This window comes from Salvia hispanica, chromosome 2 (genome assembly GCF_029641045.1).
Source record: "Salvia hispanica isolate PSC_SH4W2 chromosome 2, Shi_PSC_v1, whole genome shotgun sequence".
NCBI lineage: Eukaryota > Viridiplantae > Streptophyta > Magnoliopsida > Lamiales > Lamiaceae > Salvia > Salvia hispanica.
The window spans coordinates 13,090,220-13,105,693 of record NC_142693.1 but is presented as its reverse complement, the minus strand read 5'-3'; the positions used below and the strand labels follow the sequence as shown (position 1 = coordinate 13,105,693).

General features: G+C 36.9%; 3 protein-coding genes across 4 annotated transcripts; 1 reads left to right on the top strand and 2 right to left on the bottom strand.

Annotated features, from left to right (window-relative positions):
* Positions 1-43: 43 nt before the first annotated feature.
* On the top strand, positions 44-5,557 carry RAD4 (DNA repair protein Rad4 family). Its single transcript, XM_048098799.2, has 14 exons — positions 44-163; positions 285-326; positions 433-545; positions 814-1,080; positions 1,169-1,261; positions 1,438-1,530; positions 1,620-1,721; positions 2,178-2,227; positions 2,599-3,369; positions 3,481-3,826; positions 3,921-4,115; positions 4,210-4,365; positions 4,637-4,846; positions 5,007-5,557. Exons 1-14 carry the CDS (start codon positions 124-126, stop codon positions 5,403-5,405), a joined length of 2,877 nt encoding a protein of 958 aa, XP_047954756.2. The 5' UTR covers positions 44-123; the 3' UTR covers positions 5,406-5,557.
* Positions 5,558-6,490: 933 nt separating this feature from the next.
* On the bottom strand, positions 6,491-7,820 carry LOC125200954 (HMG-Y-related protein A-like). The gene is made up of 2 exons (XM_048098803.2): positions 7,626-7,820; positions 6,491-7,174 (listed from the first exon to the last, which is right to left on the bottom strand). Exons 1-2 carry the CDS (start codon positions 7,674-7,676, stop codon positions 6,743-6,745), a joined length of 483 nt encoding a protein of 160 aa, XP_047954760.1. The 5' UTR covers positions 7,677-7,820; the 3' UTR covers positions 6,491-6,742.
* A 1,256-nt stretch (positions 7,821-9,076) lies between these two features.
* Positions 9,077-11,535, bottom strand: LOC125188588 (mitochondrial carnitine/acylcarnitine carrier-like protein). 2 transcript variants are annotated; one of them, XM_048085649.2, is made up of 3 exons: positions 11,331-11,535; positions 10,111-10,512; positions 9,077-9,728 (listed from the first exon to the last, which is right to left on the bottom strand). In XM_048085649.2, the coding sequence occupies exons 2-3, from the start codon at positions 10,500-10,502 to the stop codon at positions 9,227-9,229; spliced, it is 894 nt and encodes a 297-aa protein (XP_047941606.1). In that variant the 5' UTR covers positions 10,503-10,512; positions 11,331-11,535; the 3' UTR covers positions 9,077-9,226. The 2 variants fall into 2 exon arrangements, with proteins under 2 accessions (XP_047941606.1, XP_047941521.1); XM_048085564.2 differs by having other exon boundaries at positions 10,111-10,502; positions 11,331-11,533.
* Positions 11,536-15,474: the final 3,939 nt, after the last annotated feature.

The following is a 15,474-nucleotide window of genomic DNA, read 5'->3' as shown; positions in this document are numbered from 1 at the left end:
TGGAACTTATAATCTAGATGCAGGTTTTAAAATGTGAATAACTAACACTAAATTCCTTACCAATATTTTGAGAATAATTCCTGCTTGGTGTACAATTTTCTACCGCGAAACCGCTGGTCGAGAATGCGAACCAGAAGCAAATCGAAGCGCCCGAATTCACCAGGTAATTCCCTCATTTTTCAACACAGACCGTTTCTGAATTTTATTGCGAAGCGGCACTAATAAGGTTTAGAGGAGTTTATTCTTTTCCGAATCACTCGTTCTTTCACTTTCCAATGGTGTAGATGAACACGAAGCAAACCAGGGCGACGGCACTGATGATAATGGTTTGTGCATTCAGTTCATTAAACTAATACTGCTATGTATTATGAATTCAAGTTTCCTTTTTTATTTGTGCAACTTTAATGCTTGATTGTATTGCTGCCATATCAGAGACTCTCCCTAATATTTCTAGAGATGCTGTGGGAAAACTTTTGAAAAGGGTTAAGAAAGGGTTTATCAAAGAGGATGTCGGTTATCTGCGTCACTGTGAGCCTGTTTCATCGGTGAGCTCCGTCATTTTTCTTGTTTCCTTTTCACCTACTTCATCATTCCTGTTTCCCTAAACCCTCTAATAACTATTGGTGTTTCAGTTGAATGCTATCTGACATTATCAAACTGTTTATGTGTGAGAAACAAAACCAATTCTTGATACCAGTGATCAAAAGGAAATAAAAAATGTTGCTACTTGTTAGCTTTTCTGTGATGTTAGGGAAAGCTTGACTCAATTAACAAGTTTTTATGTGTTCTATGATCACTTGAAACATCTATCAGATGGAGAGAAGATCAGAGGAGTTTGAGAGAGGACTTATCGGTACACCTGGTGGAGATGATACACCTCAGCCTGAATCTCACGGTAGTGAAGCAATGGAGTGTGTATCTGACCATCTAACAGATGATGAGGATTATGGTTCTGAATGGGAAGATGGTTCGCTTCATACATTTTCAGAGGATTTAGTGAATGGAGTTTCTGTTGAGTTTGATGTTTTGCCTGGGTCGGCAAAGCGGAAGCTCATCCGGCGAGCCACTGCAGAAGAAAAGGTCGACTCCATTATTTTGTTAAGCATTCATGACTACTGAGAGGGCACTTTGCTGGCTGCATTCTGATACAAATTTTGTTTTGTGACAGGAACTCGCTGAGCTTGTGCACAAAGCTCATTTGCTTTGCCTACTGGGAAGGGGAAGGTTGATTGATAGTGCTTGTAATGACCCTCTCATTCAAGTAATTAGCTTTCTCTTCATAACACCCAGACATACTTTGGCACAGCACCACCCACCTATACTATCAAAATGTTATAAGATATGATTTTTATTTATTTTTCCGGTTGTCTTTTGGTATCAACAAGATAGAGTTACACGTATAAAATTCCCTTGATCAAGATCTCTTTATCATGGCAGGCTTCCCTTCTTTCTCTTGTTCCAAAACATTTACTGAAGGTAGCAGATGCGCCAAATCTTACTGCTAGATGTTTGTCCCCCCTTGTCGATTGGGTATGAGCTTTGCTGTGTGATTTCTTTGTCCTTTTCAAAACTGATAATTGAGTTTTGACTTCACTTTTTTGGCCCTGCTTTGGTGATAGGTCCACAACAATTTCCGTGTTAGAAGCACAACTTTGGATGAAAAATCATGTGATTTAGCGATGACATCCACGTTGGAAAGCCAAGAGGGGACACCAGAACTGGTATGGTCTACCATCATGTTTCAGAATTTTTTTGCTATCACATGTTTGGATAAAATGTAACATTGAAGGGATGCTTAGGGGCTTATGCGGTCGGGATTTGAGTCTGTCTATGATCCAAATTAAAAAAATGAAACAAGTTTTAATGCTCTAGGATTCAGATAATGTCCAGATTTGCTTTAGATAGTGAAAGCATCATTAGGTTGTCATCGCTTTACCTTTTCCATACAAACATTCACAAGGATGGTGGCGATGTTCTTGAAAATACAACACATGACGTTTCAGTTCTTTGTTTCACTCTATTTTTAGTTTATATTGATATTCCTGAAGGATGGAATACTTAGTATCAAAACCAAAGTCTTTCATGGGTTATTTCTAGAGTGGGTGGCACATGCATTAAAATGGGATGTATTAGATTGTATCCTAACTGAAGGCTTTCATGGGTTATTTCTTCTGCAGGTTACAGCGTTATCCGTGGCACTTTTTAGGGCCCTGAATCTGACCACTAGGTATAGAATTTTGCTGACATGAAGAACTGACTGCTTCGGTTTCTGACTGCAGTCCATTTTGATGAGAGTGGACCTGCTCACCTTTTTCTGCCCTAATGTTTCTGATTTTACTTCTTGTTTGCCTTCTTGCTTAAAATTTAATGATGATATTATGAATAGTCTTTACTAGAAGGATCAGTTATCTAATTTCCTCACTTTTTGGTTTAGTCCATGACCTCTCATGCCTATTTGAATACAGTTTGGCAGTGTCCACTCTTTTATGTTATACTCCAATGGATCATTGCTTGTTCTAGATAAAATGGTGCTAGTATGCAAAGGAATTATGCTTCTAGAGTGCTATAATCAGTTTCTTCTTAATCTTCATATTTCAGGTTTGTCTCTATTTTGGATGTGGTCTCCTTGAAGCATGGTGCTGACAAATCAGAGCATCAGTTGGAATTTGGTAGCAAGAGGGAGAGAAATGTATTTAACTCTGCAACTCCAATGGTTGCTGGACCCAGCAATTCTTCTGCTTCTACTGTCAAATCGTCTCCTGATGTTGGGCCGAACTGCAGTCAGACTGCTGGGAGTGGTTCTGGCAGGCGGAAGGCTAATAAATCAAGAAAGGGTGGAATCCAACCTCAAGATGCTTCAAGTACCGATAAGCCTAAAGAGAATGTGTCAGAGTTGTCAGTATCTGAGACCACAACTGATACTTCTGAACAGTGCCCCGTGAAGAATGAGAAATTGAAAAGGAAAGGAGATCTGGAATTTGAGATGCAGCTGAAAATGGCACTTGCAGCTACAGCAATTGGAAGTTCTACCAGTGATGCTGAGGCGTCTACTGTGGTAGAACCATCCAGTACATCTGCGATTCTCACTCCGCCTCCTAAAAGGATGAAAAAAATTATAAAAGATGAACCTGAAACATCCTCGAGTGGAATATCTACAGCTATTGGATCGAAAAAGGTAGGAGCCCCACTTTATTGGGCGGAAGTTTTCTGCAGTGGAGAAAACTTGACAGGGAAATGGGTGCATGTTGATGCCATCAATGCAGTTATAGATGGAGAGGATAAAGTAGAAGCTGCAGCTGCTGCATGCAGAAAATCTTTGAGATATGTGGTTGCTTTTGCTGGAAATGGTGCTAAGGATGTGACCCGCAGGTCCAAAATCTTTCATGTTTTTGTTGCTTTGGTATTTTAGTTACATCTCCTCTGTTGCATTATTTGTCCCCTCCTAAATTATTTTAACTTGATAAGAAGATATTGTTGCAGGTATTGCACAAAATGGTACAAGGTAGCATCTCGCAGAATCAGCTCAACCTGGTGGGATGCAGTGTTGGCACCTTTAAAGGAGTTGGAGTCAGCAGCTACTGCTGGTATCAGCAATTTGGAATCTGAAGCCTCAGGACTTGAGAAGGTCGAGTCTTCTCGAGTAGCAAATGCAGATCATGGAAGCCTACCTCATCCAGACGGAATAGTTGGAACATCCAGAGAGCTATGTGACGTAAAAGTTTCAACGTCGCCTATGAAGAACAAATGTCCGTCTAACCGGAGCTCCCTAGAAGACATGGAACTAGAAACTAGAGCACTTACCGAACCCCTTCCTACCAATCAACAAGTATGATAGGCTTTTCATCATTTATATTCAGTTTTACTCAAGTTATCATAATCTGTATTGCTATTTATCTAGTAAGATTCTTTGAAATATTCAGGCTTACAGAACTCATCCCTTGTATGTGATTGAAAGATGGCTTAAGAAGCATGAAATTTTACACCCCAAGAGGCCTGTCTTGGGGTTTATTTCTGGCCATGCTGTATATCCACGCGCTTGTGTCCAAACTCTTCATACTAAGGATAGATGGCTGCGCGAAGCGCTGCAAGTGAAGGCTGGTGAAGTTCCTGCTAAGGTTCGACGTTTTAGGGAGTTTCATGTTAGATAATCTCTCAGTTTGATCAGCACGAGAAGTTTATGAAATTTACATTTTTTTCCATTTCAATTAGGTACTTAATCGCTCTTTAAAGTCTATCAAAGAAGAAGCTCTGGATGATAATAACTATGCAGCTGTGGATCATCTAGAGACTACTACCGCTCTTTACGGGAAGTGGCAGACTGAACCACTGTGTATTCCTCGAGCTGTTAATGGGATTGTGCCAAAGGTCAATTTGTTTTTCTGTTTTGAAGTTATGCTAAGCATTTAGACCGTGGCGCCCCTTTACATATGTTTTTAGATTCAATCATTTTTCAATATTTGACTTGCTTGTATGAAATTCATGGTCAAACTGCAATTAACAGTGATCTCAGTTGCAAAATTTGTCCTGCAAGTTTAACCTGCTTAAATGAAATTGCAGTATTTGTATTTTATCCTTATTGTTTTCCCTCAGTAATCAGATAGGTTGTTAGGGCTTATTTCTCAACTTCAATTTCTAGAATGAGCGTGGTCGAGTGGATGTCTGGTCTGAGAAATGCCTCCCACCGGGTACAGTCCATCTGCGCTTGCCAAGGGTGGCGCAGGTTGCAAAAAGGCTAGATATTGACTATGCTTCTGCTATGGTTGGATTCGAGTTCAGAAATGGCAGGTGTGTTCCTTCATTCGAGGGTATCGTGGTTTGTGAGGAGTTCAAGGATGCTGTTCTAGCGGTGAGTGCACACTATCCACTTTTGTTAATTTGATTGAACTGGCTGTAAAAAATCTGTCTTCATCACCTGCACACATGCCTCATCTGTCGTCTGCATTGTCTCAGCGTTTGATTGTAGCAACTGTTTGCTGCATTTGATGGGAAGTTTGTTTAAATGCCAGGCATATGCAGAAGAAGAAGAGAGAAGAGAGGCCGATGAGAAGAGAAGGAAAGAGGCACAAGCGCTATCGAGGTGGTATCAGCTTCTTTCCTCCATCATTACGCGACAGAGATTGAACACTCTCTACGGAGATGGAGGAGCATCATCGCAGTCCATCGATGAGATCCCAAAACCGAGTGATAAATGCCCTAAAACAGCTACAGCAACAGCTACCCAGAAAAGGAAGGCATCTCCAATACGACAAGTGAAGACACCCGAGGAGAAACACGATGTTTCACCCCTGACACCCACAGAAGACCACGAGCACGAGTTTGTAGTGGAAGAGCAGGCAACCAGCGATGGTCTGATGCAAATAAAACGATGCCATTGTGGGTTCGTATTACAGTTTGAGGAGTTGTAGAAAGTTATTGGCCTCGTGCAATTTTTCACTGGATGTGGTTGCTAATGTTGTAACAGCTGGTGTGCCAATGCTGATATAGTAACATAAGTATTCAGAGATTATGTATCTTTTTGGTTTGATGATAAGGAGTAGATGATTGTGATTGTGATTGTGATTGTGTGTTAAATTTCTAACAGCAACCATATCGCAATCAAGAGAACCAATCATCACTGTAATTACATGAAAAGATAAAGAAATTATTGCATTTTGCAACCTCTAATCAGATTTAAGAAAGAACAATTCCAAGACATTAACGGATTGCATTTCATAACTAAATTTGCAAGATTTTGTGTACAGCTACTGTGTTATCATTGTCCCCATGTCATTGAATGGCAATAACAGGGACATAGAGATGCATCTGGTCCACAACTGGTAGACATTAGATTAGTGGGCGACGGCGTCCCCACCAATCCGAACACACCCACCCACACACACACACACAGAGAATGATGCTGCATCTATGCACACTTCCTTATCAATGACACTCAAATCTAATTCACAAGAACATAATCAAATCAAACAGGCTAAAAAGGGCACTGGCCTAAGGCTTCTAAAGTTGTATTTCATTTTTCACCACTACTCACACAGCAAAGTGTTGACAGATCAAGATTCTATGGTGGGCCTAAGTCTTCTAGATAAGGACATGATTGATTGCATATGTGCCACAATCTAAGGATAAATGATCAAGCATCTTATGTCCAAGAAAACTAGCACCACACAAGTGTCGTACCTAACAATCCGAGATCTTTGACCCTTCACTATTAGCTGCAGATTAGCTTCGCTTCCTCATCACAGCCATTCAAATTGGTTGAGAACCATAATCCGATGTCGAATCAGTGAATCACACTATGGTACATTAGCATATATACCCAAATCACATATCACAATATCTACTTAGGCATTCACATAATACACATATCACACACTAGATATATGCCAATGTTGCATACTTAACCAAATTCAAAGAAGGACCACACCTACATGGCAATAATCAACAAATTCCCAGCAAAGAATCAACAGCAGTAAATTTCCTAGAATGGCCCACCTTTGCAAGAGAAATTGAACTACTTCATGGTTACTCAGAGGATCCACATGCAAAGCCAACGGTTGTCGGAGAATGCATGTGACGTAAATGTAACAGTACACACAACACCAGAAATTCAAGTGAACACTATCGAAACAGCAAGTTCTAGCGGACCGAGACAATCGCTAAGCAAATATACATCGGGCTACACTACACACGAACACTAAAAGTTAAAAAGCACAATTCACCTCTAAGATAAACAAGAGCCACCATCTCAGGCCTCAACACCAGTCTGAAATGGCTGCGGATTCACCTTCCTCGGCCTTCCCCTAGGCCTGCCAGTCTTGGAGATGCTCGGGGCAGCTGATGGGGGCTTGGGCTTCTTGGGGGCAGGTGGTGCATTAGGGTCCTTCCTCGGCCGACCCCTAGGCCTAGGAGAAGCGGGGGTGGCGCCCGGGGGAAGGGACTCCTTTGGCTTCGGGGGTCGGCCTCTACCACGCTTGAGAGGTGCATCCGGACCGGGCTTAAGATAGTTGTTCTTGATGAACAGAAGCTCCCCAATGTCCTTCATTCTAGTCAAGTGATTCGATAACAACTCAGCATGCCCCGGAGGCATTTCGCCGTACTTGGATTCCATGTACTTGGAGATCGATGACTTGTTAGCACCCTCCACTTGTTTCAGTGCATCAATTGCCTCCATAATCATCTGAGAGCAAAATACAGCTGAGAAAACTGGAAAGAGGCAAACTTTTTTAAAAAATTATGATTTTTAACTCTTTTATAGAAGTGCAATTCCACTCAAACTACCATCAAGACTCAATTTTTGGAAATAACAATGAATTTATGGCTGTGTTACAGTAAAATTCTAGGATCTATAAACAAATGGAAGAAAAAAAATAAAAATTGCATGCGACAAATACACACGTTAATAGCTACTAAAAGAAATTAATGAGGGTTTCGCAAAAGGGTTTCCGAAACAAATGCAAAAGGTTGTTACAATTCTTCAACACAAAGCGAACAAATTTTGAAAATCGCATGCACCAGCAGGAAAGAGTAAACGGCTAAGAGAATCATCAGTTTGGAACACAGAAAATGCGAAATGAAAACGACAATAGAGAATTTGTAAAACATGAAAGAGGGCAATTTATTGTTGTGACCTGGGGATATGGAGGGAGCGAAGGAGATATGTTGAGTTCTTGGGTCGCCATTGAAGCTAGCTGGGTGTGGAGAGAGAGAGAGAGAGAGAGAGAAAACGGTGGTAAAAGAGATGAAGAATAGAGAGAGAAAGGGGCACAGCGAGTGACAAGTCGGGATCAGCTGCACATCACGGAGACGACATGTCGGATAAATGTTTTTCTTTTCCAATTAAATGGAAAGGATAAGTTTTTTTTTGAAATTTTATTTGGCTTATTTTGTGCATGTAACAGAGAAAAATAGATGATGCATTTCGGCTACCTGAGTTTGACGCAAAATTAATTAATAAAAAATAAAAATTGATTTATATTATTTCTGAAAAATGTGAGTTTTGACGCAAAATTAATTAATAAATAATAAAAATTGATTGAGATATTATTTCCGAAAAAATAGACTTTTATTGAACAGGAGTACTTATAATTTTTTTACTATAAATAGACAAAGACTTACTCCATCCGTCCGCAAATAGGAGTCTCATTCCATTCCGCCACGGATTTTAATAAATATTAAGAAAAGTGGATGGAAGAAAGTTAGTGGAATAGGAGTCTCACTTATATATATTAGTTTTAAATGATATGTGAGTGGAATGGGTTGGTGGGATGTGAGGCCTATTTACTATTTATGATAATTATGAACCGAGATTCCTATTCGCGGACGGACTAAAATGGAAAAACAGGATTCTTATTCGTAGACGGAGGGAGTAGTATTTTATTTTAATTTTATTCATATGGTAAAATTGCATCAAGAGGTTCATAATTTTTTTTATTATTTTCTTTATTTTATGGGTAAAACTATTCTAGATAAAAATACAATCTGCATAAAATAGTATTCCCTTCGTCCAATTGTTGTTCTTGGCGGGCAAATGATACTATTGACTATTGTTGTTCGCACTTCGCTTGCGCAATCAACCGAACAATTTCTTCCGGATCAACCATAATTGGATTGAGAATGCAAATGAATATTTTTAGAGAGAAGAATGAGTGAGAAATAGCTTCTTTTTTTTTATGTGAAATAAAATGGTGATGAATGGAATATTTATAGATGATTTTGGGATGAATTGCAAAAGAAAAAAAAATAAAAAAGGGGAAAAATAGTAAAATTTAGGAAAGTGAAAAAATTTATTATTTTTATTTTTTTTCTTGATTTAATAAAAATCAAAATTAGAAACGGCGTCAACTCGCAAGGCGTCACAGTCCCACCACAGCATGCGACATGGGGGGCAGCGCGTGGCCTGTTGGAACCGGTGCCTCCCTCCACACCGGGAGGCCCTTTAGACAGTTCACCTGCCTGAACTAGTTAAGGGATGGCATGAAAGAAAGAGAAAAAAATTGAAATGATATTAATGGATAGTGAGACTCACCTTATTACTCATGTATAATGAAAAAGATTTCAAAAATAGGAAAATGAGACTAACTTTGAGAAATTTAATGGTTTGTCCTTATACGATCTTTAATGGTAAGATATACCAAAGAGGGTTCAGACAACAGTCAAAAGTGCAAAAAATGATCTCATTTTGAGTTTTAAATCGATAAAATGGGTATCAAATCTCTAAGAAGACATCAAATCATCCTAAGCTAGACCTGGTAACTTCATACGCCAAGAAGCATGCTGCATTTGCAGGAACGCTGCGGGCCATGGCTGGCCCGAACCCCTTGTACAGGCCTTTAACTCCTTCAGTCTTCAAGATCTTTTTGAATGCATCAATGGAGCCTGAAAACTTGGGATTCTTATAGTCATCCACCTGAATACTGCTCTTCACAACATCCGTTGGGTACACAGCGAGCCAGAACGCGCCTCCGGCTAGACCTCCGGCCAGCATCAGCGGGCCCCTTCCCAGACCCGAAGTGTCTCTCCCACCAGCCATATACTGCTTCAGTCCTTCATACACGCCAAACATGGCAGCATTGCCTGGTATCTCTCGTGCCATCGTAGGAACCAAGCCCTTGAACAAGCCCCTCGCGCCTCCTTCTGACTTAAGGACTTGTCTCGCAACATCCATTGGGCCACCATACTTCGGAGCAGTTGCTCCTGCGCCAACAGTTGCTAGTGCGCTCTGGGCTTGTAGTCTGCATCAGAGAACACTATGATTTCGTGTATAGACATTAAACTAATAATAAAAAATTAGTTCACCTGTCTAACTCTTGTACATTCTCCATAACTGAACATTCCATAGATTTATTACACATTATCATTTTACTTCCATCAGAGCTGATTCAGTCACATAATGATATGCTATTTAACCACTGGTTAGTGATCCAAGCTCAGGGAAAAGATGAACTGGGCATCTAAGCATTAGGTCACACGGTACGAGTTCTACCCCATATGTAACTTTATCTTTCTTTAACAAAACTTTTACTGATGAAACAGCAGTTTGTTGAAAACAACTGCATAACAAAGGAGTTTAGTATATCACACTAATCTAAACCAGTCTTGCAGCTGAAAACTGACCTGCATTTGATCAATTCAGTAGGGCAGGCGAGAAGGGAAACAGCAACTCCAGCTCCAGCCCCACAAACGATCTGCTGGTTCACTGTGAGAGGAGCACCGGGTTCAGACCTCAGCAACACTTCCATCTGACCTCGGACTGTAAACAGCACTGCATTAAGGGCTGCCACAGTGGCAAGAGGGGCTCCCATGCCCTTGTACAGACCCCCCGCACCTTCAGCAGCTATTGTTTTTTTTACAGCATCTATAGCACCAGCATATTTCGGCAGCTGTCCAGGAAGGGGAACGGGCTGACTTTGGAGCTTGACCTTAATGGTATCGAATGGATGTCCGCATACCAATTGTGCTGCCCCTCCAATGGTACCAGCGGCAAGATCTTTAGCTACGTCACCCATCTATACAAGTCTTGTAACAAGAAAGTTAGAAACACAAAGTTTTATACAAACATACTCTTACAAACCACCATAGGCATGGATAATTTTGTACAACTATTTAACTGTCCACCAACTCTCTAGCAAACAAATCCACAACTCCGTTGACAGAGAAATCATCAAAACAGGAATATTTGTATATTCAAGAATTCATGTTTATGGATGAAAACAACATTTCACAAACATCACAAAATTTGGCTTACAACATTTCAACTTGTATTACCAATGTTCGGAGAGGGAAACAAACACAAATAATCACGAATATAACAGAGATGAATACATGAACTGTTTACCCCGTTAGATACTATGTTAATCTATGTCTGGGAGCAATCCAGTTGAATAATATGTTTATCTATGCCAAGCCACAGATCTTCAATGTATAATTTTGGGCCGCCCAATTTACAATGAGAGAATAGCTTTATACTACAAATTAACATATTTCCTCTTGCATAAGATGTTTATAATCTAATAAACTCAGAGAAAATAAAAATTAGCCCACTTGTATAAGAAAATATAAACTACAGTATATTGCAAAAATCATCCAGATCTCAAACATGAAAAGCATCAAAACGGAATCCAGATTCCGATTTAACTAGGACTGTGCGTCAAATTCTAGTCAAACATGAGATGCAGTCAGCTTGCAGAATCCAAAAATACTGTGATGAAATGGTATATACAAAGTGAAAAATTCTAAACGGAGCTCCTAATAAAAATGAATTACAGTGATTACAGTGAATCTAAGAGATGTAGGACTACTTGAATCACAGATAAACTTATTATTCAAAAAAGCACCTTAGCTGGATTCGGCGTTAATCGCAGATGACGATGACCTAGAGCGAATGAATACCCAAACGAATCACATAAACAGAAGATTTATAATCACATCTTCATACATTCATGTGTATATACTGATAAAAATATGCAGCGAATCTCTTAAATTAGGGAATTTTATGGAATGGAAGAAGAGTTATAAATAATAAGACGCCGGCAGTAGCTAATTGCCGTGGAAGTGAGCAATTTTTTTTTATTAATAATGGGTAAATAAAATTCATAATATAAATGCAAAACAAATAATGTCATTGGAAATGGTGCTGTAAAGTATAGTGTTTTTTTAATAAGATAAATTAAACTACATATGCTAGAGATCGTAAAGCGAGCAAATGAGTAAAATATTAATTGATTATTTTATTTTATTTTATTTCTTGTAGCACCAAATTTGATACAATATCTTGTTTTGGACAAGATTCTGCGTAATTAAATTAGTGATTTTTAAAATTTTGTAAATTTGTTTGGATTCAACTATTTTGGTATGAGAATACCGTTCATTAATTGAAGAATCAAAATTAAAATTAATCGACCAAATTGGTTGGTTACGAGGTCGAGAAAATTTTTTATGTTGAATGAGTACTAAGGTGGCAATCCTATTTAGTACTCTTGGAGTATGTTACGGTCCCATAAACATTTAACAAATGAAAATTTATATATATAATCTCAATTCCAACTAAATATATAAAATATGGAAACACTCCAAATATAAATGTACACCGTTTATTATATGGAAAGTTTATGCATATAAAAGTTGGATAACATTATATAAATATATATACTAACACCGGGAAGTGATCAATTGTTAACTAATTAGCAATTCCAAATTAAGATCAAATCTTAGCTATTAGATTAGGAAATCTAGTGGTTGAAATAATGGCACATGAATTATATTTTTAATTAAGAAAATTATTAAATAAAATTAAAGGGTATTAATGTCAATTCTCCCTCATTAAAATCATCTTAAAATTTTAAATTTACGTAACTTTATCGATTTAAATTATTTTTTTGCAAAAAATATATCAAATTAAAGATAATTTTATAAGGATTCCAACGAAATCTCAATTGCATATGTTCCAACGACGTTCGGATGATGAAATTTGATATTTTTTATTTTAGTTTTCGAAAATGTTGATAACCAGATTTTTATCAACAAATACATCAAAAAAATTCAATATAATGCATATAAAATCTCTATAAAACCATGTAAAAATCTCAATAAATATATGTTGATATTTTGTTGTACTAGTGTTGATATTCTTATGTCATATTATTGATATTTGTAATACACCATGTTGATATAAAAAACCCTTGTGAAAACTATCATATGATAACATATATTACCCTTTTGTTGATATTTTGCCTACTATTTATTGAAATTCGTAAGGTTCAATCTTATCCACTCATTTTAAAATCTAAGAACGTAGATTTTGTCTTAATTTTGAATTATGATACTATAAGTAATGGAAGATGACCTAACACCCACGTAGTATAAATATAAAGTAATTGAAATGATGAAGATTTTTTTAATAGTAGTTTTGGTTTATAAAATTTAAAATTTAAAATTTAATTGCTTTATCATGCAACAATTATTTGTCTTATTTTTTTTATGAAGTTTTTGCATGATATATTGAAAATAATGAATATAATAAAATTATGTTTTAGATCATCATCATCTTATTATTATAATTATTAATAAAATTATATTTTAGATTATCTTATTATTATTAACTATTTTTATAATTAACATAATGTATAATATTCATACAGTTATTTTCTATATGACTACATTATATAATTACCCATATAATTATTTAATTTATACTACATAATCATTTGTTTTATTAATTTAATTTTTATAGTATTTAATGCCATCAAATTTAATGTTATAATGTGATCATTTTTTGTATGGAGTATTAATTTACGTGTAATATGATTTGAGTGAAAATCATTTAATAATTTTAAATACATGAAATGATGTATATAAAATATATTATGTGCATATATATATATAATGTATCTATTATTTATAGAATATGCATAAACTTTCCATATAATAAATGGTGTAGATTTATATTTAGAGTGTTTTTATATTTTATATACTATCTAGTTGGAATAGGATTCTATAAATTTTCATTTGTTAAAAGTTTATGGGTGTGATATACCAAATAGGATTGCCACCTTGGTTGGTATACTAGGAAATTTATTCTCTGGTTATGAGTTATGACAGAATCAGTTGAATATTCACCTCTAATGTAGTACCAATAAATTAGTTGGTTCTAAGTGCACGAGCAGTGACCTATCTCCGGAGCACATCTCAGAGCCTATCTCTATTTATTTCTGCCACGTCAATAAGTCCATCCCATAGCCTATCTCCCTGCAATAAGAGCTCATCCCAGAGCCTATCTCAGAGCACATCTCATTTCCACATCATTGCTATTTTTATATATTTCATTTTTAATTGTTGGTGTAAATTAAAGACAACGTAATATACGGCAAAAAACAAATTTTATTAGAAATAAAATAAAACATCCTACATTAAAAAAAAAAAGGATAGATAAAATGTGAATTGATGTAAAATTGCTGAAGTTCATATCACTGTGGAGAGAAGTAAAATTGAAATTGAGACTGGAAATGGATAAATGTGAGAATTGATGGGGAATGAGGTATAACTAGTGGATTAAAAATTGAATTAAATTATAAAAAAAAAGAAAAAGAAAAAAGGGATATCGACTGGGCCGATTTATTGGCAATGGGGCGGAGCCGAAAGGGAATGGAGATAGGCTCCCTCCCACAAGACCTATGAGAGCCGATGGGGAACCGATCACTCGGCCATTGCGATCAGCTCCCATTGCTAATGCTCTAAGAAATTCAAATGCAAAGCCTTTCAATAAAATCAGCATAGCTAAAATGAAAAAAAAAAGATGGCTATTAAAAAATCGAGATGACACAAGTTTCATTTAGTCCATTGATAAAAATCAATGGATAATATTTTACTATTTCGTAGATTTTCCTTCTTTTAAGTCTTTTTTTTTCACTTTGTGAATAGAACTCATTCGATACACTAAATTTCTACTTCTATCTCTGCCTGACATTTTATTTTCTTCGTACCCTTTGTAGTTGTCTTTCATGTATCATGTTACGTTGTCTCACTTTATTTATCTCTCTCATCTATCTCGTTATATCTCACATAGCTTATTGTCGACAACGGGATTGCCGCTTGCACGATGTTGTTAGGATATCGACTTTTCTTCTTCTAACAACCACTATATATATCTCTAGCTTCCATTACTCATCCTCTAATTCTCTCTCTCGCGATATATCTTTTTCATTGTCCCTTAGGGCAACACTCCATTGTTTCAATTGCTTATAGTGACACTGACACAGAGAAATACTACCTTCGTCCCGTATTAACTATCACATTTACTTTTCTGCACTCGTTTTGTAAAAATGATAGTAATAAATAGTTATAGTCGAGAAATAATAAAATAAGAGAGAATAAGATAGAGAAGACGGTTCTTTACATTATTCTTTGGATATGTTTTTGCTTGTGCTTTTTAGTGTGTTGTTTTAATATTTTTATTTCACTTTTTATGGAAATGTCTAACAGGGACTCCTAACGCCGAATGGATGAAAATGGTCAATCGGGACTTTTAATGTCGGACGTAAGAAGTACTATTATTTTTACAAAACAAGTGCAGAAAAGTAAATGTGACAGTATGACGGAGGTAGTACATCAATTACCACTGAAATTGTATTGTGTATTGTACTAATCATTTCTTAGAAAACAGTTAATTACTAGTATAATAAATTAAAGAGCTTTTATTTCCAGGCCCACCAATACTACTCCATTTATGTCTAGCCTCAAGCTATACTTCCCTTGAGTCATGAGATGTTCCACACCATCAAGCAAAGCTTAACACATATATTGATAATAGCACTTCTTATTGTTCAACAATCCTTCAACATTTTTTCGCTTATAGTAACATGAACTGGATATGAATCACCTACTTCTGTTCCGGTCAAACGACGTTGTTTCTCACCGTTTCTCGAAAATGAATTTTTCAAGCCCGTATCTTGACCAACACTAGTAGGGCACAGAAGAGGATCC